Below are 24,535 nucleotides of genomic sequence, written 5' to 3'. Positions count from 1 at the left end.
TTATTGTATTGGAGCTTATCTCTCCCTTTAAATCTAATGGTTTGTTTTATAAAATTAGGTGCTTCATCACTGAGAGCATATACATTTTTTAAAGATTTATTTTATTTATTTGAAAGACAGAGCTACAGGGAGAGGTAGAGACAGAGAGAGAGGTCTTCCATCTGCTGGTTCACTCCCAAGGAACTGGGCTGATCTGAAACCAGGAGCCAGGCACTTCTTCTGGATCTCTCCATGCAGGTGCAGGGGCCTAAGGACTTGGGCCATCTTCCACTGCTTTCCCAGGCCATAGCAGAGAGCTGGGTTGGAAATGGGAGCAGCCAGGACTTGAACTGGTGCCCATATGGGATGCTGATACTGCAGGCGGTGGCTTTACCCACTATGCCACAGCGACGGCCCTGTCTCTTTTTCAAGATACTATCTCTGCTGAATTTCTCATGCATATTGTGCAGTGTTCTCCTGATTTTGTCCAAGTCTCATCCTTATAAGCATTCTTTTGAATTTCTTATCAGGCATTTCAGCCTGTCATGAATGCATTATTTTGTTCCTTCAGGAGCATCACATTTCCTTGCTTTCTTATGCTTTCTATGTTATTTGCACATCTGACCCACCAGTTCTCTCTATCACTCATACAGAGCGGCTTTTGTGGTGAAAAGCTTTTTCCTGAAGGTGTGCCTTCAAGTGTCAGTTTGGTAGCTTAGTTTGGCAATAGTTCTAGTTGGATGTCCTAGTGTATTTTTCCTATATTTTCTTCCCCTATAACCAATAGGAGTGCCAGTGGGAGCCTGAGGTTATCCTCTAAATCCCAGCGGGGTCCATGAGTCTCCATGACAGCCCACAGTGAGACAAGGGTCACAGGGGAATGGCTATCAGTTCACAGGGGCTGGATTGCTGGGAGCGCCAGCCCTGAGACCTGAAGGGGCCTCTTGAATCCCTGCAGTGCCAGCTCCAGGTTTCTCTTTGAAAGGCACAGTGAGAGAGAGAGAGAGAGAGAGAGAGATCTTCCCTCTGCTGCAGCAGCCAGGGCTGGTCCTGGCCAAAGCCAGGAGCCAGGAGCTTCCTCTGGGTCTCCCACATGGGTGCAGGGGTCCAAGGACTTGGGCCATCTGCTGCTTTCCCAGATGAATTAGCAGGGATCCGGATTAGAAGTGGAGCAGATGGGACTTGAATTGGAGCCCATATGGGATGCCAGTGTCAAAGGCAGCAGTTTAACCCACTGTGCCACACCACCAGTCCCTGCATGTTTTCTTATTATTGCTATACAAAACCCAGGGCTCCTCAGCTCTTATAAGGTGAATAGCTGTTCAAATTGGTATCTCTGTTGAGAAGATGATCACTGGAGCATCTTACTCAGTTATTTTCTTGATCTCCTTCCTCCATGTCACAGGACTCATTCTAACCTTCCTCCATTCTTCACTTCCATTGCTTTTCTCTAGTCCCCAGCATCGTTAATGCATTCACTCATTTTCACTCATGTATCCAACTCTGCAGCACACAGAAAGTATTTTGTTTTTGGAATTGCAACACCCATACCTCTGTGAAAAGCAAATCCTTTGTTTTCTCTTTTTTATGTCTTTAGACTGAGGGTATGCAAAGTACTGGATTCTAAAATTACTGAGTTAGTTCGTTTTACTTCTCATCATAATTATGTAATTTATTTTACTTCAAATATAGCTTATTTTTCTTTTATTAAATTTGTGTTTTTCCCCTATGCATGTTGACTTAAGGCATTTAGCTTGGGTACAAATATTAAAATATAAAAAAGCATACACCAATAAAATTAAACACTTAAATTAAATAGATAATTTCCTAGGGAAACACAGTATGCCAAAATCGACCCCCTTAGAGCTTAACAGAGCAATTTCCATAAAAGAAATAGAAAATATTACTAAGGAAGTACCCCGTAAATTGCACTGGGACCAGATGATTTTACAGGGGACTTTCTGCTGAACTATTTGAGACCAGTTATTCCCAGTGCCACATAAATTGCTCCAAAGAATAGAAAATTATGAGAAATTTCCACCGTCTTTTTTTCTTTTTTTAATAACTTGTTCTCTTATGATTATTGTTATCATTTATTTGAAGGGCAGAAAGAGAGCTGGGAACGCAATCCAGGTCTCCTATGTGGGTGGCAGGGATCCAAGTACTTGATCCATCACTTGTTGCCCCCCAGAACTTGAACTCAGGCACTGTCATACAAGATGTGGGAATCCCAAGCACTGTAACAAGTTCCCACTCCCTCCATGTTGTTTTTCTAAAGCAATTTTAACATTGATAATACAAAAAGAAAAGCATAGACTAGTTTCACTTATGCATATCAGTGCAGAAATTCTAGATAAAATATTAGCAAACAAATTCAAAACCACATTAAGAAAATAATATACTGGGGCTGGCGCTGTGTTGTAGTGGGTAAAGCTGCCACCTGCAGTGCTGGCACCCTATATGGGCGCCAGTTCGAGCCCCAGCTGCTCCACTTCCAATCCAGCTTTCTGCTATGGCTTGGGAAAGCAGTGGAAGATGGCCCAAGTCCTTAGGCCCCTGCACCTGCGTGGGAGACCTGGAAGAAGCTCCTGGTTCCTGGCTTCAGATTGGCCCAGTTCCGGCCATTGTGGCCATTTGGGGAGTGAACCAGCAGTTGGAAGACCTCTCTCTCTGTGTCTCTGCCTCTGCCTCTCTGTAACTATTTCTCTCAAATAAATAACTAAATCTTTAAAAAAAGAAAAAGAAAAATATGCTGTAGCATGTTTGGGGAAGTTTCTGAGAATGCAAGAATGGCTCATTCTAAGTAATCATTAATGAAATACAATGTTATTAATATATCTGATGAGAAAATTGTAAAATTATTTCCATAGATTTTAAAAACCTTTGACAAAATTCAACACTCATCTAGATAAAAGCATTCAGAAACAGAAATGGATGCCTCCTTGACATGACAAAATCTGTATCCCTGAACCCTAAAATTATCATCTTGATGGGACACCACTGGTGGCATTTCCACTACAGTCATGAACAAGGCAAAGTGCCCAGTATCTCCATATCTTTCTTCGTGTTGTACTGAAAGTGTTAAACCGATTTTATTAGACTTGGAAAAACAATTATGTGTGTGATGATGGACTGATGTGGTTTAAAAATATCTCTATAGATTACATGATAATATATCTGGAAATTCTCCAAAATTAATAATAATAAAGCTAATTCAGAAAATAAAGTAAGCTCAGTAACATTGTAGAATATACAGTTAATATACAGAGATCAGTAATTTTCAAATATATAAATAATCAGGTAGCTATATAATGGAAGAGCGAACACTATTTACTTTTTTATTTTTTAAGGTTTATTATTTGAAAAGTAGAGTTACAGAGAGAGAGGGAGAGACAGAGAGAGAGGTCTTCCATACTCTGGTTCACCCCTCAAATGGCCAAAACAACCAGAACTGGGCCGATCTGAAGCCAGGAGCCAGGAGCTTTATCCAGATCTACTACGTGGGTCACAGGGGCCCAAGCACTTGGGCCATCTTCTGCTGGTTTTCTTAAGCCATTAGCAGGAAGCCAGATCAGAGCAGCTGGGACTTGAACCTGTGCCCATATGTGGTGTTGGCATCACAAGTGGGGACTTTACCCACTACACCACGACACCAGTTCCAGTCCTGGAGATTTGAAAAGGTGGCACCCGTATCTGATGGATGCCATCATGGTGGGAGCATGCGTGAGAGGGAGAGATCACATGGTAAGACAGGACACCAGAGGGATTCAGGGGCCAAGTTCACTCCTTTTTAAAAGCAAAATATTTATTTATTTGATATTTACACAGAAGAGAAGAGAAAGAACTAGAGCTCCCATCCACTGGTTCATTGTCCAAATGCCCTCAACAGCCAAGGCTCAGCCAAAGCCAGGAGAGGGGAACTCGAGATCTCCTATGTAGGTGGCAGGGGCCCAAGTACTTGAGCCATCACCCGCTGCCTCCCAGGACCTGCATTAGCAGGAAGCTGGAATCAGGAGTTGGAGCTGGGACTTGAACCCATGTACTCTGCTATGGACAAACTCTCACCCCAAGGGGCACTCTTTTATAACAACCTGCTCTCCCAGGCTCCTGCAAGAACTATCTAATCTCCTTCCAAAAGATCACACCCCCAGGGTCGTAGCTACCTTCCACTAGGCCTCACCTGAACATGTTAACCTTTGAGGAACACACTCAAGCCATATCCAAACTATAGTTAGTTCTTCTTCTTCCTTATGGTAACCCATTCCCACCCACTGATCTAGACTACCATTTCTGTCATATATTAAATGCCATATGTACATGGGGCAAGTTCTGAATTCTGTTCTATTCCATTGGTCACTTTTTCTACACCTGTGCCAACGTCACACTGTCTTAATAATTACATTCATGCATTGATTTCTGCTATCTGGTAGGTTACTCACAGCTCCTGGCTGTTCTGTAGCTGTGTAAAAGCTATTTTTTTAATCAAGGGCTGAAAGAACAGGTGTTCCGAGACTGGCAAGAAGGCAGAGTGAATGGTGGGTAATGGAGATAAGGCAGCAGAGGCACTGGACTCCCCACTGGCCAGCCTGCCACCTCCTTTGTCCTTTTGTCCCCCACCCTGCTGTGCAGCATGGAGGGACAAAAACTAGCCTTGGATAAGCAGAAGTCTTTCCATCCTTTTTTTTTTTAAATATTTATTTATTTCTTTGAAAGTCAGAGTTACACAGAGAGAGGAGAGGTGGAGAGAGAGAGAGCTGCACCGATCTGAAGCCAGGAGCCAAGAGCTTCTTCTGGGTCTCCCACATGGGTGCAGGGGCCCAAGGATTTGGGCCATCTTCCACTGCTTTCCCAGGCCATAGAGGAGACCTTATCTGAAATGGAACAGCCGGGTGTTGAACTGGCGCCCATATGGGATGCAGGCACTTCAGGCCAGGGCTTTAACCCGTTGTGCCACAGCGCCGGCCCCAAGCAGAAGTCTTTCCATCCTATATTTGAAGTTGTGATGGCAAAGTTGCTTAGCCTCCATCTTGTGGGAAAAACATATTGGGACTCAGGCCCATGCAGCTTGTGGGCTACCAGCAATCCTCTGAGGACTGCTTAGCACAAAAGTGTCTGAAAAGTCTCCTGGTGGTCTGTTCACGTCAGCCTGGCCCGGCAGATCTAGGGAGGGGGCTGCAGGGGGCAATACGGAGTTCCCCTCCCTTGCCACCTGTGTTCAAGTGACTTATGGGGCAGCAGGTATTTATGGAGGGCTCATGGCGTGACATGTGAAGCTCAGCCTCAAGGCTCCTGCACCCCCACTGCCTTGGACTGAAGAAAGAAAGGGTGCTTTGAGGGGAGAATCATCAGCGACATGGATGTGTGAAGAGAGAGGGGAGGCGTGAGCGAGGAGTGGAGGAAGCATCAGGGAAGAGGTGTCACTAGGGTGAGGACTTTCTTGTTGGGGGGGCTAATTTTACTATGATCTAACAAGTTTACAAAAGGGTACAGCTCATTGAATTTTCACAAAGGGCACACACTCCTGTCACCTGCAACAGATTGAGAACAAGAGACTGATCAGGACTCCCACATATTTAAAAGTTGACGGTTTTCAGGAGGCTTGAGGTGGCAGCGAGCCAGGTGGATGGGCAAAGGGAGGTGTGCAAGTCTGAGGAAGGTGGGGAGTGACCAGTTGCCTGGGGCCGAGCTGAAGTCTGGATCCAACACAGGAGGCTGTCGCACATGAAGATTCAATAGCAGCCATCAGGCCACCTGGGAAGGCAGCCAGGTTCATGCCTTCATGTTCTTGCCAATGCTCCGAGAAGCATGGGTCGTTTTGTAGACCCTGTGCAAGATTGGCATTGAGGTGAGTGGCTCTGTGGGAGGCAGGCATGGGGTGGATGAGGCGTGTCACTCCTTCAGGCAGTGGGGCCAGGGCCCAGGGACACTGAGCACGGAGCAAAATGAGAGAGGCAACAGCGTGGAGTTGGCGGGGGTGGGGCAGGGAGCCTGAGTAAGAGCAGGGAGTGGGAGGACAGAGCTTGGGGAAGGGGTAGGGACAGGAAGTAGGGAACAAGGAAAGAGAGCAGGGACTAGGAAGAGGAGATAGGGCACAGCAAAGGGGAGCAGGGAGCAGAGGGGGCAGGGGTGAGTTGGAGTCTGGGGACCGCTCGGGCCCGGTGCTGTCCTTTCCTGTTCCAATTCAGGAAGCCCTATCTGTGCTCCTTCCAAGAATATACCCCTGCATCTCGTGAAGTGGAGCGCCCCATCCTTCAAAGAGCCTGCAAGGGAGTCGAAGGCCATGCCTTCAGGGCCATTAAAATGCAAACAGCTATCTTTTGGCTGGGACATGCTGTAATCTCTAAGTGGCTGGTTGAGGACAGAATATGCTGTGGTGGGCTGAAATCAGGAGCACAGTGTCCTGTGCTGGGGGAGGGGAGGAGGTGTGGCGGGACTCGGATGAGAGGAGGCCCCGGGGCTGCAGACACTGTGCCAGGGATGCTGCACACGGAGGCCTGAGGCTGAGCAGCTCACACAGGGTGGGGACAGCTTGGATGCCTGCTGTGAGGAATTGCCAAAGGGGAGCCTCCCCGGGTGCATGTCAGCACACTTGCACTTGGTGAGTGTATGGACACCTAAGGGCGTTGCTCCTTACTCTCAGGTACTGCTAATGAACCAGATATCCGGGACCCTACTAGGAACCTCGAGGAGAGTCTTGGAGGGGCGAAAGGAAGAGGGACACGGGCTGAGGAGCATTGGTGAGGCGATGGGCTGGGGTCTTGGTATGACTTCAGTAGCTTTTGGGTCTCAGTGCTTCCAGCCAGAGCAGAGTTGGGTACAGTGTGGATATCCCTGCCCATATGAATGAGGCTCTTCCATTATGCTCTTTCAAGAGCTCATACCTCTGGCCTTCTCTGGAGCAGGACTGTGGGAGTTGGGGGATTTATCTGGACCTCTACCAGCTTCTTAGACTTTCAACCAGTCTTCTCAAAATGCTCGTTTCACTGCCCCCCCCAACTGACGGCCAGAGAGAACTTTGTACCCTAATCCATTCCTTTCTCAGAGGGCTCTACAGAGTAACTGTGGATGATCCTCAGATTTCACCATTACTGGCATAGGAGGTGTCCAGAGCTGGATGGTGAGACATGTCAGTCACTATTAATAAAAACAAAGGGCTACTGTTATGCAAATCAACCTTTCCACCTGTCATTAGCTGGAAGAGAAGGATGATTCATCATATGGGGTAATCGCTAGGGAGCTGTTCTAGCTAGCAGGGGGATTTTCCAACTGTAAATATCTAAGGATGCAGAAATGTGTCAGTGGAGTTCAATCAGTAGAGAATGCATGGATATATGGTTTCTATGAATGGAAAGATTTCTGAACAGGCTTTAAGTGAGGTATACGGATATCAAGGGTACGTATTTCTGATTGGCAAGATTTGACAAGGGGGCTCGTCAGTGTCATTCCTAATGGACAGTGGGTGCGTGCCCATATACCATCTTTTTTTAAGATTTATTTTTTAAAAAGGGTTATTTATTTATTTGAAAGTCAGAGTTACAGAGAGAAAAGGAGAGGCAGAGAGAGAGAGAGAGAGAGGTCTTCCATCTGCTGGTTCACTCCCCAATTGGCTGCAACAGCCAGAGCTGCACCTATCCGAAGCCAGGAGCCAGGATCTTCCTCCAGGTCTCCCACGTGGGTGCAGGGGCCCGAGGACTTGGGCCATCTTCCACTGCTTTCTCAGGTCATAGAAGAGAGCTGGATCGGAAGTGGAGCAGCCAGGACTCGAACCAGCACCCATATGGGATGCCAGCACTGCAGGCAGTGGCTTTACCTGCTATGCCACAGCGCCAGCCCCCCATGTGCCATCTTGATGTACGAATGGGAGGTTTTCAACAAGAATTCTATCATGGAAAACTTTATGATTAGAGAGATTTGTCAACTGGGGGTATATCAATGGATGGGGAGTTATGAAGAGAGATTTTGTTGCTGGGCTCCATCAGCAGGCAATAGATTGCTGCTGTGTGTTTGTGAATGGAGAAATTTGTCGCTGGGAGTGATGCATGGGGAGATAGTGCTGGAATATTTATGAATAAGATGTTTCTTAGCGAGGCAGTTCTGAAAAAGAGGATTTGTCACAGTGGGGAGAGAGGACCTATCAAAGGAAGGACTTGCCAAGGGCTTGGGATGTGGCATGTGTAGTCGTGGCAACAGTACAGATTTCCAAAGACAAGGATTAGTCCCCAGTGAGGACTTCATGGTGGGGAATATTATCATGGGGCGGGGGTTCCCTCAGAAGCCTTTGTCAGTGGAGAGATTGACATACTCTAAAGCAGTGTACACACTTCACACTACCAAGAAAAATATCACAAGTGAGCTTATTAAGTATTTGTAACAGCCCTGTAGAGCAGCTCAGCCCTGGCAGAGATGATCATGTTCATCTTAAACTAACGTTTCTAAGGGCTGCCTAGGAAGCCCACGCTCCATATTGGAATGCCTGGTTCCAGTCTTGGCTCCTCTTTTTCCAATCCAGCTTCCTGCTAATGCATACCCTCTGAAGGCAATGTAAGATGGCCCAAGAACCTGGGTTCCTGGTCCTTGCAGGAGACCAGAATGGAGTTCCTGGCTCCTGACTTTGGCCTGGCCCAGCCCCAGCTCTTGCGGCCATTTGGGGAATGAACGAGTGGATGGAAGATCTCTCTTTCTCTCTCTTTCTCTTTCTGTGTCTCTCAAATAATGTGAAAATAGATGATTTTTTCAATTAAAATACATTTTGTAGAAAAATGAGGTTTCCAGGCTGCATCAAATTATTGCTCATAAGATACAATATTTATAATATTGTTTTATGCTTAATATCAAATATTATTTGAAATATTGTAGATAACTATGAGTGGTAAGAGTATCACTACTAAAGTTATAAATTACAATTATTTTGCCATAACTACTACTTGGAAGTTTCCATGTACAACCTTATTTAATGTGTACATTGTCCTTATGCATTAGGCATATTTTAAAAATATATATTATTTATTCATTTATTTGAGAGACACAGAGAGCTCCCATCTACTGGTTCACTGAGCAATATTTCTAACAGGTACTGAATTCCTAGACAGGCAGTGTGGTGTGCCGGCTAAGAGCATGAGCTCTGGAGCCAGGCCATCTGCATTCAAATCCTGGCCCTGCCATGTCCTAGCTGTGTATCCTGGGGAAGTCATAGTACCTTTCTACAGCTCGGTTCCTGCACGGGAATAAAAAGCACACTCACTTATGGGGCCGTTGCTTGGCCTGGTCATGAAAACACCAGTTGAGTTGCCTGCATCCCATATCTGACTGCCTGAGTTTGAGTCTCAGTACTGGCTCATGATTCCAGCTTCCTGCTAATGCAGACCCTGGGAAGCAGTGGTGATGGCTCAAGTGGTTGGGTTTCTGCCACCTGGGTGGCATACCTGGATTGAGTCCTGGCTCCAGATTGCTCAGGAAGTTATTGTTATGAGAGTCTCACGTGTTCTCACCTGAGAAATGCCCATGGGCCAGCCAGCCTAGAAATCCTCCAACCTCAGCAACCTTCTGAAGGATTCTGCAGGGGGGCTGTGATGCCCACTTTTTAAAAAAGATTTATTTATTTATTTGAAAGTCAGAGTTACACAGAGAGAGAAGAAGAGGCAGAGAGAGAAAGAGAGAGCGGTCTTCCATCCAATGGCCCATTCCCTAATTGGCCGCAATGGCTGGAGCTGTGCCGATCCGAAGCCAGGAGCCAGGAGCTTCCTCCGGGTCTCCCATGTGGGTGCAGGGGCCCAAGGACTTGGGCCATCTTCCACTGCTTTCCCAGGCCATAGCAGAGACCTTGATCGGAAGTGGAGCAGCCAGGACTAGAACCAGCGCCCATATGGGATGCTGGCACTTCAGGCCAGGGTGTTAACCCACTGAGCCACAGCGCTGACCCCCAGATGCCCACTTTTTAGGAAGAAAGACTGAAGCTCAACTGAGAGAAGGGCCAGTCCCCAGGCTACTCACTGAGCTGCACACCTCATGCAGCTGTGACCCCCACATGCTTGCTCTCAGCTGTCACTGACTCTCTCCCAGAGGTTCACACACAGATCCACTGAACGCTGGGGTTAGGGGATGCTCAGTTTACTCCCTCTAATGGATTTTCTAGAAGAATGATAAGCAGACACAGTGATCCCAGGGCTAGAGAACCTGCCAGGAGCTCATGCCAAGGCCCTAGGGGAAGTAGCCTTGTGCACGCCGTGGTGGATTCTATGTACCCTGACAAACTGGTCGGCCCCATCCGTGCTGCACTGGCTGCTGTTGGTTCAGGGACCTCCCGAAGGGTGCACATGCTGGCCAGGGAATGGTCTGCATGCTGAATTCCCTGCCACCTCCCAGTTCAGCTTCCTCCCAGGGCTCAGATGAGCTGAGGGCTCAGCAAATGGGCCCTGAAGGCAGGAAAGAGCTTAAGAGTGCAGGGAGTGGGTACTGGGGTTGGGGGAACTGTCAGGAGCTTCCAGAGGCTCACAAGCAGCTGAGGGCCTAGTGACAGAGTCACCAGAGCCAAAGCAGGGCCTGGCCCTTCCCCTACACTTGCACAAATCAGCAAAGACCGCCATTTGCTCTTTTTGGTGGACAGGGTCCAGACCATCCTAGATATGAGCAAGGTGCCAGTGGCAACATAGAACCTGCTGCCACAGTGGGCCTGGCCTGTTCAAGCAGTCACTGCTGCATGCTCATCTCCCATCTGGATCTGGGACATATCTTGGGCCCTGGGAGAATCTCTCAGGCGTGCAAAGGGCTTTGAGACAGGACCATAGAGGCTCTAGAGCCCATGCTGGGTGACCTAGAATGCTCCAGAGGACACCTGGATTCATACTGGTAGTAGTCTGATGGGGAAGAATTGTGGTCCTTTTCTTCACCAAAGATTGGGACCTTTTATAAGCAGATTTGGGTCAACAGCACACTTGAGTGTTCCACTGAATGTCTGCATTCATCTGAAACTCTGATCCCCACCTGTGTCTGGACTTTGGAGTATCCCAAGCAGGTGTCAGGGGCTGGAAAGGGGCCAGAGGGCCCCAGGCCCAACTTTAAGCATAGGGAGGCCCAGGAGTGCTGGGAGGATCTCTCTCAGGTCTTGTGAAGGAAGACAAGCCAGAAAGCTGAGGGTTTGGTGCAGAGATCTCAGTTTGGGTGCGGCACCAGCTGGGTAAGGGGAACCTGCTGCTTAGGCCTCATGATGAACCCTAGCGGAATTTCAGTGCTGTCCACGTTCCCTTTAAGACTGGTCAGAGGAGTGAGGGGAGCAGGGAGAGGGGAGAGGGGACAAGCGGAGAGCTTGGGGGTTTTGAGATCACACCTTCTCTCCATCTCACCTGTCCTGTGTCCCCACACAAGCCCTCCTAAGGAGTCATCCACAGGCCAGAGCCAGGGCTCGAATCCCTGGCTGGGTGACTTTGGGGATTTAGGGATCCTCTGAAGGTTTCCCCTTTGGCTCGAGTCAGATTTCCAGTACAAAACTCAAGGGTGAGGACAGGAACGCTCATAGTTGGGCAGATCCCCAGTGCTAATACCAAGCCTGAGAGTTAAAAGCACCACATCACATTTTAGGTGAAAGATTAAAAAAAAAAAAAAACCAGCACCTAGTATCCATCACTGCCCTTGGCACAGATCCCAGAGTGCTCCCACCAGGTCATCAGCAACACGGGAACAGTGTCTGCAGGGTGGTAGTTCTTTATTTCATTGTGTGGGACAAAGAAAGATGGGGGTAGGAGGGAGGCAAACATGGTGTAGGCTTCGGCTTCCAACAGGAGCAGCCTTCAGTCTTTCCGGGGCCGCAGGGACTGCCAGGCGCACAGCCCAGGCTCCTGTGGCAGGCAGGCGAGATGGCGGCTCTGGAAGCCCTTGTCAGAGCCTAGGAGGAGCTGGTCTGTCCACAAGCAATGAGTGTCACTCTCCAGATGGCAGGGGATGGATGCACAGGCAAACACCTACAGGAGAGGTGGGAGGACACAGCTGGGAGGGCTGCCCTCCTCCACCTACCTCCCCTACCAAGACGCTTTCCCTCCTCAACTTGCAACACGAAGCGGTTAGGGGGACTTGGTGTCGCCCCACCTGGGTTCAGACCCAAGAACAGCCCCTCTCTCGCTGGGAAATAGTAAACCAGAGAAAGGACCCGCATCCTGGAATGGTGGTTGGGGAATGGTCGCTGGAGGTCAGTCTGGCAGGTCTCCTGGGGGATTGTGCTACGGGACATCTGGAAGTCGTGGGGTTGTGGGGTAATGGAGTGTGGGGAAGTAGAGTGTAGCAGTAGCTAGTGGGCCTCTGAGGCAGTCCCTGGGGTCAGATGGCATCAGGGCCATCAGGGAACAATCTGGGGGCTGCCAGAAGTTCATGTAATGCTCGCTGACGTCTGCAACAGTCAGAGCTACACTGACTCAATCAGACTTGCTGAGCAAGAGTCAGTGGGTTTGGGCACCAGCACTTTAGTCTCCTGGAGAACATTCTAGGGAAGGAAAAACTGAAAAATAAAGAAAAGCAAAAGAAAAAACTAGGCCAAGGGGGTCAGAAACAGTGGGACTACAGGATAGGCACAAGGGGGAGTTAGAGGGACAGGTCTGAGGGACACGCAGTCCCAGTGTCAGACACAGCACCAGAATTGCTAAGGGAGCAATCATAGGGCTCGGGGACTAGCCAGAGAGATCCGGGACAGCCCTTGTGTGTGGGGAGCATGCCCTGGAACAAGCAGCAGCCAGAGGGATTAAGAAGCAAGCCCAGAGCTTGAGGAAAGAGCCCCAGGAGTGGAGGGCAGAACCCAGGCACTCACTGTGCACATGTCACAGCCGGCAGCGTAGGTCTTGGTGAAGCCGGAACGTTGAGAGAAGCTCAGACTGTTCCAGGGAACCACGAAACTGCAAGTCGTGATGTGCAAGAGCCCGTTCCGCAGTTGTCCTAGGTGAAGGAGAAATCAACAGGCAGGATGGTTTTTTTTTTTTTTTTTTTGATTGATTGTCTGGGCGGGAGAGGGGGATGGGTGGGGAGAGTGCCTGATTGGAGTTCTTAGCCTACAGATCCCCCATTGGGCAAAGTCCCTGCCTTCTGATAGGCTGGGATCGGCAGGTCTCATTTCAACCGGGAGGAGTCCCTTCTGAGCCTCGCCCCGGTGTCTGAGGGACGGGCAGGCGTGGCCCAGGGTGAGGGGAGGGGGCCTCACCAGCGATGAGAAACTCCTCGCTGCGGTTCTGGGATTTGTGGGAGTACCCGCAGACACTTTCCATGGCGGGGGTGTAGACAAACCGGATATCCGTGGCATGCCCCAAGGCGTCAAATCCTTTGAACATCTGTTGACAGATGAGGGGAAGAGTTGTTTACCGACATCATCCTCCCACTCCACCTTCTTCCCTGAAGTCATACAAGTATAGCATCCTGAGATCACCACTGACCTCCTTCCTAACCTGTGGCCAGAGCCTTCTATTTTTTTTAACTTACTTACTTGAGAGGGACACGGAGAGAGAGGGAGGGAGGGAGGAGGGGAGGGAGAGAGAGAGAGAGAGGGAGACCTCCCATCCATTGATTAACTCCTCCAATGTCTTGCAGCAGCTGGGGCTGGGCACGGGCCAGGGCCAGGAACCGGAAACTCCATCCAGGTCTCGCACAGGGGTGGCAGGGGCCCAAGTACTTGAGTCATCACTGCTTCCTGCCAGGATCCGCATTGGCAGGAAGCTGGAGTCAGGAATTGGAGCTGGGAATTGAACCCAGGCACTCTGATGTCTTAACTTACAGACGTCTTAACTGCTAGGCTAAATGTCTGCTCCCAGAGGCCTCTATTTTGACCAGGAAGAAAGTGTTAGGGATGCTGGAGAAGGGGCAGGGGAGTACCTTGGTTGTCTTGATTTCATAACGCTGGTACAAGGTAGTATGATTGACTTCTGGAGCCCCCACAAACTTGGCCCTGATGACTGCAGGAGAGGAGGGGAAAGATGAGTCAGAGGGACTGCAAAAGCCAATAAAAATAAAGTCATCATCCTACTAATCCCAGGCAAGCGCATACATAAATAGGGATTACTGTATTCCAGACGGCACACTAAGCGATTGACACATTTGTGAATTGATTCATCTATATATCGAGTGACTCCTCTTTCCCAGGCACTGCTTGAACCTTTTTCATTTGTTCATTTGCCCATTGACTCAACAAATATTTCAGAGCATCTACTGTGTGCCAAGCACTGTTGTGGGTGTTAAGGACCCAACAGGAAACAAAACACAGACTTCCCTTTCCTTGTGGAGTTCACATTCTAGCCAGGAGGAGACTGACTAAAGACAAAGATGAGCACTGGGAAATGTTGGATGCTACTCGATATAGTGCGGAATTACAAAGCTTGGTGAGGGAGTCACCATGATTCTTTGCTTGGTCAAGCTTCAGTCAAGCTCCTAAACCTTCTCCTAGGCCCATCTGTGCACTTGCTTGCAAAAACCCAGTTTTAGCAAAGAACCCTGCTAGGTCCGTTTATCGCAAGAATCCCCCACCCTCATCTGCTCAGCCTCATTATCTGATGGGGTTCTTCATTCCCCAGCCCCCACCCCCAGGTGATGTCTCATCACCCTGGCCCACCTTCTGCAAATATCCTTTAGCCACAGTCCCCACTCCCCTTACCCCACATGTTTTCTCTTTCCACTGACCCCTGCCCTGTTCCTGGCTACAGATTCCCACTTGCCCATGTGGTATTTGGAGTTGAGCCCAGGCTCTCTTCCTCCCTGCAAAATCCCATTGGCATGGGTCCTCTTCCTGCACCTGTAGGGATGGTCCTGAATAAAGCATGCCTTACGGAGCTTCAACAAGCATCCTTGAATAAGTCTGTCTTTAACAGGGTGTGTAGAGTACTAGAGGGGCAGGAGTTAAAGTTTTAAGCACGATGGTCAGGGAAGGCCAGGGTGACACTTGACACAGCTGCCCATGTGTACACGGAGACAAGGTTACCAAGCAGAGGGTGCAGCCCGCACAAAGGCCCTGAGGAGGGCTTGAGCCTAGGGTATCCCTGAGGGTGTGGAGTCAGGGCAGAGGCAGGTGGAACTGCTCTAGAGGCAGGTGCCATCGAGAGGGAAAGCAAAGCAAGGGATTGCGGGCACAGTGGGTCCTGACTCACCAAGGTCGGAGTTGCAGAAGGCCGTCTGCGGGTGAGGTGGGACACAGGTGCAGGCTCTGCTGGGGGCTACCAGCCACAGCAGCAGCAGCATGCTGGAGGCCAGGGCTGCCAAGGGGGCCATGGTGGATTCTGCATGAGAGTACGGGTGTCAGGCAGCCTTCCCGCCCATGCTGCCCCAGGCTGGTCTGCAAGGGGATGAGGGGGCTGTGTGGGGGCTTGAGGAGTTGGGAATCTTGGGATTTGTAGGAGAAGGGGTGGGATTGCAGAGGTGTTCAGGGGTTTAGAGAGTTGGGAGAGTTGAGGGGTTTGTGGAGTTGGAGTGGCTTAGGGCACTGAGTCAGGTGGGGGATTGTAGGGTCTTGCATTTTGTGAATAAGGAGGGGTCTCAGAAAATCTGGAGGGAAAGGGAGTTGGGGTGGGGGCCAGAGAAGTCTGGGAGTTTCAGAACTGTACATATTAAGTGATGAAGAGGGTGGGGATTTCGGGAGGTTGAGAAATTTGGAAGAAGTTGGGGGTTTAGGGAGTTGTGTGAGTTTGGGAGCTCAAGGTGTTGGGGGGATTGGGTGTCTAAGGCGATGGGGCTACTTTAGGGATTTGAGGACAGACGAAGTGTTGAGGTTTAGGGGGTTGAGGATTAAGGAGTTCAGAGACTGGGCTAGGGGAGTTTAGGGAGCTGTGAAGGGGGGGCTGGGCTGCAGATTGAGGGGGTTAATGAGGGGCTTGGAGGCATTGGAAGGTTGGGAGGCGTTTTGGTATTAGGGGGTCATGGGTTTGGGGGCAATGGGGATGGATGCCAGGGATTCGAGGGGGGTTGCTGTGTCAGGGCCGGCAGCACTTCCAGCCCCCTCCCCGCTTGCCCTTGACCAGTCCAGGGTCCTGGTACCCGCAGGCCAGGCTGAGCAGCAGCAGAGGAATCTGGCACGGACCGGACAGGCCTGCTCGCCAGCGCACAAACTCCAGACCAGCCCCAGCCCTGCCGGCAGCCCAGGCCTCCACCCCAGCCTCACCCGCTTACCTCTAGCGTCTGTCCGGGCACTGGAGCAGCGGCGGTGATGGCGGCAGCACGGCCTGAGCAGTAGAGGATAAATGTCCACGCGAGGGGCGGGGTTGGCGCAGAAACCACAGGCCTCCAGGCTTCCTGGATGCATTACTCATCCGCCCACCGTCAGCGCAGAAGTCTAGGGGCGGGCCGAGGGCTGCCCAAAGGAGAGACACCCTCCTTCCCCTCCCCTCCCCCAGCTCCACGTCGGGCACATTCCTTCCAAGAGAGCTCGGCGGCGGCAGGATCCCCCCCCCCCCCATTGAGTCCTCGAAAGTCTCCCACGGCTCTGCAACCGCCCACATCCGCCAAAATCCCCAAGGCTGAAGCCTGAATTTAGTCCATGCCTTCGATCTTCATTGTGCATCTGCTGTGTACCAGCACATGAAAATCCCAGCCTGGTAGAGGGGGGGAAGCAGAAACAGTGTGGACGGATTAGGCCGATGAATGGGGAAAAAGTCAAGGTGAAGACAGGCTGAGGCATAGGAGACATTACATGATTTAACACAAGATTGCAGTTGATAAATGGCCCAACTGAGGCTTGAACCCAGGTAGCCTGGAGCCACAACCTGGGTCTGAACCCTTCTCAAAGAATCACAGGCAAATGGCCAGCATTTATACAGCACCAACTGTGTACCAGGAACTCAGCACAATTGATTTCATTTAAAGCTCACAATTAGCCTCTGAGGTGGACACCAGGACTTGTCCCATTTTACAGATGAGAAAATAGGAGGCCAAGAAGGAGTGGAAAACTTTCCCAGGATCACAAGGCATGGCCAGGGTTTGAACCTTGGCTAATTGGTGCCAGGTGGGGCCCCGTGTTGGCAGGCAGGGAATGGTACCGGTGGATTAGTGAGCATTGGCAGGGGGGTTGGATGGTGGTGAAAGAAGCTAGTGAGTCAGTAGAAAACCCATCCAAACCCATCCCCACCCCATCCTGCCCTACCCCTTCCCCACCAGCCGGCCCACGCTCCTGTTAGCGGGGGGGGGGGGGGGGGGGGCGGGGGGAGATGAGGCAATCACTGCCCACCAGTTTCCTGATGATGCTGGCATCTTCCGTGGGGTCCTGAAGAGGGTTCCGAGGGCTGATTAACCTCCTTGGTTAATTCAGGGAGGACAGAGCAATAAAAATCCTGACGATAGGGATAACGGCAGCCTCTTATTGAGCACTACTGTGTACTGAGTGCATTGGTTTTTTGTGTAAATTATCTCATTCCCTCTCCATTACTCCCTTGCTACTTAAACTTGATTAACTCAGAGAGGTTCGCTCAATAACAAGAGCACGGTAAAATTACAAAAGGAGTGGTGCTTCCTGCACATCAAACATGGGTGTAAAGTCACTCTGCTCGTGCCCTGTCCCTGATGAGCTCCTGGCTCATCAGTGTGCGTGATCAAAGGCCACAATATGGACAATGACAGTACCTAGCAGTCTTTGAGGGTGCAGGCTGACTGCTTGCTAAGCACTTCCCACCAAGTAACTAATCCATCCCTCTCCTTGCAGCATCCCTATGAGTTAGACACAAGCTCATTTTCTCATCATGCACGTGAAGAAACTGAGCCACACAAGGGTCATGTGACTTGCCCAGGAATGCAAGTTCAAAGGGTTCCCTTGGAGGGACCAAAAAAGGGAAGAAGGGAAGTAAACCAAAAGTATGTGGAAGCCGGGTTGTGAAAGTGGGGGAGTGAGAGTGAATGAAACAGGGGGCTGAGTAACTCGCCCGCAGGACAGGGAGGGAAGTGAAGGCAGGGAAAGTCCTCTCTTGGCCCCTGTGCCCCATGCTGACCCCAGCTCTGACGCCAGTGCTTTGAAACCTGAGCCAGCATTATTTTTAATAAGATTTATTTATTTGAAAGTCAGATTTACACAGTGAGAGAGGGACAGGCAGAGAGAGAGAGAGAAAGGTCTTCCATCCGCTGGTTCACTGCCTAGATGGCCACAATGGCTGGATCTGTGCCTGCTTTCCCAGGCCACAGCAGAGAGCTGGATCGGAAGTGGAGCAGGACTCGAACCAGCGCCCATATGGGATGCTGGCATTGCAGGCAGCGGCTTTACCCGCTACACCACAGCGCTGGCCCCCTGAGTCAGCAGTCTTGCCAGGGAAGGGTTGTGTGGATCCAGGTTCTTGTGCAGGTTTGGAATCAGGGGCAGGGGGCGGTGGGGAGAGGGGCTTCACGGAGGAGTGTCGGGTGTGTGACCGTGTGGGACACCCGATGGGTATGAGGTCCAGCCGAAGTGTGCAGAGCAGACACCTGAGGATCCTCCCAACATACCACGTGCTGGGGCCTGACTGTGCCCTTTGTACAGATCGGGAAACTGAGGCCCAGAGAGGCAATCAGTAATCGGCCTGGAATGCACAGGGCTTTGCAAAGAAGAGAAGCTGAGATGCTGATCTAGAGTCCTATAGGCCATCCCAGGGTCCAGAGCTCCCAACAGGCACCCGTGTGCAGACACACACAGCACATACAGTGTTGTGTTCAGGCTCAGGTTCAGAAGAACCCAGGACACTTTCTGAAAAGAGAGCCCTAGAGACCTCAGATGGTAGGGGATGGGCATGTGTGCGCAGCTCTCTGGCATCTTGCTGTCTCTGGGCGCTGCCTGGACCCATGGGTGCTATGCTTTGGGGATGTGGCTGAGCACCCTGTACCACTTCACATGTTTTGTGTGCTGCTTCTGGGAGGTGTGTATCGAAGTCTGTGAAGTGGGTCTGGGTTCATGCACAGTTGTGAGTGTGCTGTTCACTCTGTGTGGTGTGGTGCCCAACTGGGACGTCACACGCATGCCTTGGCATCATGTCCCTGGCACACTGCCTGGAGGATCTCTGTCAGTCTCCCTGTCCGGACACTGGGCCTCTCAGCTCCCGCGAATGACGCCAGTCATTTAGGAAATGAGGAAGGCGGCGGGGGAGGAACAGAGGGAGGCGAGACCTGAAGGTCCATCGGTCACCCTGAATGTGTGGGCTTCCTGTGCCTGTCGGGAACTGGGAGCCGCCACCGCCCCAGCAGCCCCTCCGGGAATGCCATCCCTCTGTCTGCGTGAGGGAGGGCCCTGCGCTTGCATACGTGCTGGCGGGGAGGGGCCTATGGTCATCCAGCTCAGTTCTCTCTACCGCCCCCCACCCGCCCCGGGTGCAGAGAGAATTCAAAGTATCCTTTCCCCCTGAAGCTGTGGGTGTCCACAAGTGCTGTATATTCCAGAGAGTTGCGGGTATCTCCCGTGGTGTGTATGTCTTTCCGTGCCGCACGAGGTGTGCGTCTAACCATGCTCCCAGGAGTGTGCTATGGGTCTCAGTGGTTGTGTGAAAGTGGAGAGGTGCACGTCCCTCTGTTAAGTCGTGTAGATCCTTTCAGTTGCTGGGCATGTGCCTAGGAGTTGCACGTGCACCTGTGAATATTGAGCAGGTGCCCGGTTTTGTTGAGTGTGCCCGCTTGAGTTGTGTGTGCCTCTGTTTCATATGGGTAATCCTTTGTGTGCTGTGTGTCTGGCCGGTGTGTGGGTTTGGGCAAGGGGAGGGAGCCTGTGTGTGTGTGTGTGTGTGTGTGTGTGTAGGGGGTGCCCCCAAGGGCTGACTATGTAAGGGTGTCAGGAGCATGTAGCCCAGGAGTGCTGGCCACTGTGCCATGCTCTTGAGACCTGGAAGGCTAAGCAACAGTGTGGACTGGGGTGCAATCCCCAGAGCCCAGGGCACTTTCAGCTGGCATTGCTGGTCAGCCCCAACGTGCCTGGGCATCTCTCGGTTCTGTTGTGTAGGTCTGAGTTCTGAGGGTTTGTGTGTGTATCCAAAGGATGTGGGGTAGGGGGAGAGGCTTTCTACAAGTTTAGGCTGAGAGGCCAGTTGCTATATGCTCAACACACACACACACACACACACACACACAAACCTACCTCCCTATCATCTATTCACTGTATAAACAAACTTAATCTTTTCTGGAAAAGTCCTCCACCCATATCCCATGTCTCTGCTCGGGAAAGCAGAGGCAGGAAGTCTGGGACTTGGGGGAGTAAAGGGAGGGACAGGCAGGCAGGGCTCTGGGTTCGAGTTTGAGCTTGGACCTGCTGAAGCCCGCACACTCAGGGTGACCGATGGACCTTTGGGTCTTGCCCTCCCTCTGCTACTCCCCCCCCCCAGCCTTCCTCATTTCCTAAATGACCGCCATCTGTCTCCGACTCGCCCGCCTCTTCTGCAAAATGGCTCTTAAGGCAGCTCTCGCTGGATGGGATCCCCTCAGCCCCCCATGGCTAGCCCTCCTGCCCTGACCACACCTCCTCTGCCTTTGCTCCCACCAGCTCAGCAGCACAACGTACCCGGTGGTTGTGAAGATGGGGCATGCGCACTCCGGCATGGGCAAGGTGAGTTCCCGGCTGTGGAAGTGTGTGCATACGTGCACGTGCATATAGTGCATGGGCCTGGCCCTGCATGTATGCAGGCAGATGTGGGTATATTCAACACATACCAGTAACACTGTACGATCGTGTGTCCTGGGTGTCTTCGTCTGTTTGGACTTGAATTTTCTTGACATTCAACTGTTTTTGTCTGCCCTTTTTCCTGTGGTGTGTTCAGCCGATGTTGTATCCTGTCATTTTGCCAGTGTGCTCAGCCTTGCACATGCGTGTGTGTGTGTGTAGAGGCTCTTGAGGTCCTGTATGCTTTTCCAGCCCAGCCGACTGTGTCTCTGTGCATATGTGGAAAGCAGACTATTTGTTAGCCCGAGTGTGTCCAAGCTTCTGTTTGTAGAGTGTGTGTGCAGCTGATTCTGTGTCTGGGTGCCCCAAGGCACGTACTGTATATACACACAGCTTTTTTCACAGATTTATTGAGACCTTATTCACACGCCATACAACTTACCCATTTAAAGTGGAAAATGACATTAGTAGTCTCAGAGTCGTAGGCACACAACCTCGGGTCTGCTCAGACATGTGTAAAATGGGAGAGCCACAGTTCTGCTTGCTTCAGTGCCTTGGTGTGCCCACTTAATTTCTGTGTGCTCACCTCACTTGGGTCATGTGTGCACACACACCCCCCGAGGCCCCCACTCCCCACTGCTTTCCTGCCTGGACCACACCCTGATGTCTGCCTCCATGCTCACAGGTCAAAGTGGACAATCAGCATGACTTCCAGGACATCGCAAGCGTTGTGGCGCTGACCAAGACATATGCCACTGCCGAGCCCTTCATCGACGCCAAATACGATGTGCGTGTCCAGAAAATCGGGCAGAACTACAAGGCCTACATGTGAGTAGAGAAGCCAGGACCTGGACAAGGTCCCCTGCACTGCCCTGTGTGGCCCAGTCCCCCTGAGCCCCCCTCTCTCTCTCCCTTTGTCCCCCCAGGAGAACGTCAGTGTCAGGGAACTGGAAGACCAACACTGGCTCTGCAATGCTTGAGCAGATCGCCATGTCTGACAGGTGGGTGGCCTGAACTCAAGGTGCAGAGAGTGGCAGTGTGGCCGCTTAGGTAAGGCACTAACAGGCTCCTCCCCTGCCCCTTGTCTTCTCTTGACAGGTACAAGCTCTGGGTGGATACATGCTCGGAGATTTTTGGGGGACTGGACATCTGTGCAGTGGAAGCGTTGCATGGCAAGGACGGAAGGGACCACATCATTGAGGTGGGAGCACCCACGGGTCAGCGGGGCATAGAGGAAGGAACAGGTGCCTGCCAGGAACACTCCAAACTGTGAAGCGCTCGTGGTTCGGAGGTCCTCTGTGAATGGCAATGCACTGAATAAACTGTAAAGTGCCTTGCGTTTTGGGATATCCCTGGCAAATGGCAAAACATGTATTGGGATATCCCTGGCAAATGGCAAAACAGTTAGTAAACTCTAAAGTGCTTGGTGGACTTGGGCATCCATGGCAAATGGCAAGCATTTGTTAAACTAGAAAGTGTTCTGTGAATTGAGACATTGTTGCAGATGGCAAAGCACTCGGTAACCTTTAAAGTGTTCTGTGAACCCCGCCAATGGCAACACGCTTTGTAAAAGGACAGAGCCTAGCCAACGAGGAAGCACTGACTGGGAACCATTTTCTGCGAAGGACCAGACAGGGCATATTTTAGGCTCTGTAGGTCATACATACTCAACTTGGCAAAAGCAGTCATGGATGATAGATCACAAAAATCATTGTGGCTGTGTTCTAGTGAAACTTTCCTCATGGATACAGAATGTAAATTTCAGATCGTTTTCACATATCATTAAATCTTCTGATTTTTTTTTCAATTATTAAAAAAAAATCACCCATTCTAAGTTCATGGGCCATACAAAAAGAGGTGGTGGGCTAGATGAGGCGTGCGCCTGCTCATTTGGTCGGCCCTGCTCGGGAGTGCCTCCCCAGTGCCTTGTAAAGCCAAGCCTTCTCACAGTGCGCCATGAGTGAGTGCGTCTTAGAAACCAAAGCTCGCTTCCTCGCCGTCGCCATGCCTTGTGCCAGCTGAAAGCGTGTTGTTACTACGGCTTCCTGTGCACTTCCTGCCTCTGCCCTCACCGCATCCCTCTCCCATCTCCCCCAGGTGGTGGGCTCCTCCATGCCACTCATTGGGGACCACCAGGATGAAGACAAGCAGCTCATCGTAGAGCTCGTGGTGAACAAGATGGCTCAGGCCTTGCCCCGGCAGCGGCAGCAGCAGCAGCAGCAGCAGCAGCGGGATGCCTCACCTGGCAGGGGCTCCCACAGCCAGGTCAGGCCCCTGGCACTGAGCTAGTGGTGGGGAGGCCAGCCCTGGGGCATGTGGTTTCCTTGAACCCATCATCCACCGGCTAACAACATCACCTTTATGCACAGGAGGTGGCGATTGCCAATTGCTAAAAAAAAATGACACATAACTGCTCCCCTGATTGCCCTGAGCGCCTCCTGACCCCCGACTGAGGAGTGGGAGAGTCACCCATCCCATAACTCCCCACCCCCGCCCAGCATCCCTTCAGCTAGGCCACAAGTGGGCAACACCCAGCATACAGGGAACCTGTGTCCCTCTGATTGGTTGATGCTCTGCTGGCTCGGAACTATTTTTAACCTCTCCTGCTCCACTCCTCTGCCGCAGACTCCCTCCCCAGGGGCCCTGCCCTTGGGTCGCCAGACCTCCCAGCAGCCTGCCGGCCCCCCAGCTCAGCAGCGACCTCCACCACAGGGTGAGTATGGGGCCAGCTTTTTCAGCTCTGACCGCTCAGCAGGCCGCCCCACCCCTCCCCTGCACTTGCTTATTCTCACATGTGCACTCTCTCTCTCTTTCTGTCCTCTAGGTGGCCCTCCACAGCCTGGCCCAGGCCCCCAGCGCCAGGGACCCCCGTTGCAGCAGCGCCCGCCCCCACAGGGCCAGCAGCATCTTTCAGGCCTTGGACCCCCAGCTGGCAGCCCCCTGCCACAGCGCCTACCGAGTCCCACATCGGCGCCCCAGCAGCCTGTATCCCAGGCTGCACCTCTGACCCAGGGTCAAGGTCGCCAATCCCGGCCAGTGGCGGGAGGCCCAGGAGCGCCTCCAGCCGCTCGTCCGCCTGCCTCCCCATCTCCCCAGCGCCAGGCGGGTCCCCCACAGGCTACCCGCCAGACATCCGTCTCTGGTCCAGCTCCACCAAAGGCCTCAGGGGCACCACCGGGTGGGCAGCAGCGCCAGGGCCCTCCCCAGAAACCCCCAGGCCCTGCTGGCCCCACACGCCAGGCCAGCCAGGCAGGTCCTGGGCCCCGCACTGGGCCACCCACCACGCAGCAGCCTCGGCCCAGCGGCCCAGGCCCTGCCGGACGTCCTGCCAAGCCACAGCTGGCCCAGAAACCCAGCCAGGACGTGCCGCCACCCGCCACCGCCGCTGCCGGGGGACCCCCGCACCCCCAGCTCAAGTAAGGGGACCCCTACGGAGGCCTCACCTCGCTGCTCACAGAGCGGGCTCCGACCCCGCCACAGCAGCCCGAGCGCCCGGGCTACAGACCCAGGCCCTATTCGGGGATCCCATGAACTCTCTCCAGCCTGAGCCAAACCCCTCCCCAAAGCGTTCGCCCCTCCCCTCCGTCCCAGTTCCTCTGGCCTCCATCCCAGGGATTTCGTGCCAGGATCCCAGAGAAACCACTTTGGGTTCAGATTTCTCCTGAACAGGGCTGGGAAGAGTCCTCTCCAGCAGGCCCTCTGGGCCTGTCCGGTGGCCCTGCCCACTCACCTTCAGCGCTAGAGCCCAGTCCACCCCCTTCACTCTCCTCCTCCCAGCTGCTCCCCAAACCCCACTCCAGGCCTGATTCCTAAACCCTATTTCATTCCGCTCTTCCCAATAGTCTAGGCTCCTTTCTGGTCCATCCCCCAATAATCCTGCAGTCTCCTCCCAAGTCATCCCAACACAGTCTCTACCTTTGCCCCACCCCCACCTCCACCCCCAACTGAAATCCTGCCCCTCCCAACTGCTCTCCCTCACACTGACTTGCCCCCTGCCAGCCTGTGCTC

General features: G+C 52.0%; 2 protein-coding genes across 4 annotated transcripts in view; one reads left to right on the top strand and one right to left on the bottom strand.

Moving 5' to 3' along the window:
- The window catches only part of SYN1 (synapsin I), a 57,932-nt gene that overhangs the window by 31,927 nt on the left and 1,470 nt on the right, over positions 1–24,535 (top strand). For both annotated transcript variants that reach the window (XM_070066988.1, XM_070066987.1), the window contains exons 6-12: positions 20,411–20,473; positions 21,213–21,355; positions 21,454–21,528; positions 21,626–21,728; positions 22,625–22,792; positions 23,153–23,240; positions 23,352–23,943. In XM_070066988.1, the coding sequence (XP_069923089.1) occupies positions 20,411–20,473; positions 21,213–21,355; positions 21,454–21,528; positions 21,626–21,728; positions 22,625–22,792; positions 23,153–23,240; positions 23,352–23,943 (1,232 nt within the window). The remainder of the gene's footprint in view (positions 1–20,410; positions 20,474–21,212; positions 21,356–21,453; positions 21,529–21,625; positions 21,729–22,624; positions 22,793–23,152; positions 23,241–23,351; positions 23,944–24,535) is intronic.
- On the bottom strand, positions 11,661–24,071 carry TIMP1 (TIMP metallopeptidase inhibitor 1). Of its 2 annotated transcripts, XM_070066309.1 has the most exons (7): positions 23,971–24,071; positions 16,102–16,523; positions 15,087–15,215; positions 13,822–13,901; positions 13,157–13,283; positions 12,770–12,894; positions 11,661–11,933 (listed from the first exon to the last, which is right to left on the bottom strand). In XM_070066309.1, the coding sequence occupies exons 2-7, from the start codon at positions 16,232–16,234 to the stop codon at positions 11,763–11,765; spliced, it is 765 nt and encodes a 254-aa protein (XP_069922410.1). In that variant the 5' UTR covers positions 16,235–16,523; positions 23,971–24,071; the 3' UTR covers positions 11,661–11,762. The 2 variants fall into 2 exon arrangements, with proteins under 2 accessions (XP_069922410.1, NP_001075701.2); NM_001082232.2 differs by lacking the exon at positions 23,971–24,071 and having other exon boundaries at positions 11,662–11,933; positions 16,102–16,137.

Source organism: Oryctolagus cuniculus, chromosome X (assembly GCF_964237555.1).
Source record: "Oryctolagus cuniculus chromosome X, mOryCun1.1, whole genome shotgun sequence".
In the NCBI taxonomy this organism is placed as follows: Eukaryota; Metazoa; Chordata; class Mammalia; order Lagomorpha; family Leporidae; genus Oryctolagus; species Oryctolagus cuniculus.
The sequence above is the reverse complement of the archived record's forward strand: the minus strand, read 5'-3'. Positions and strand labels throughout refer to the sequence as shown.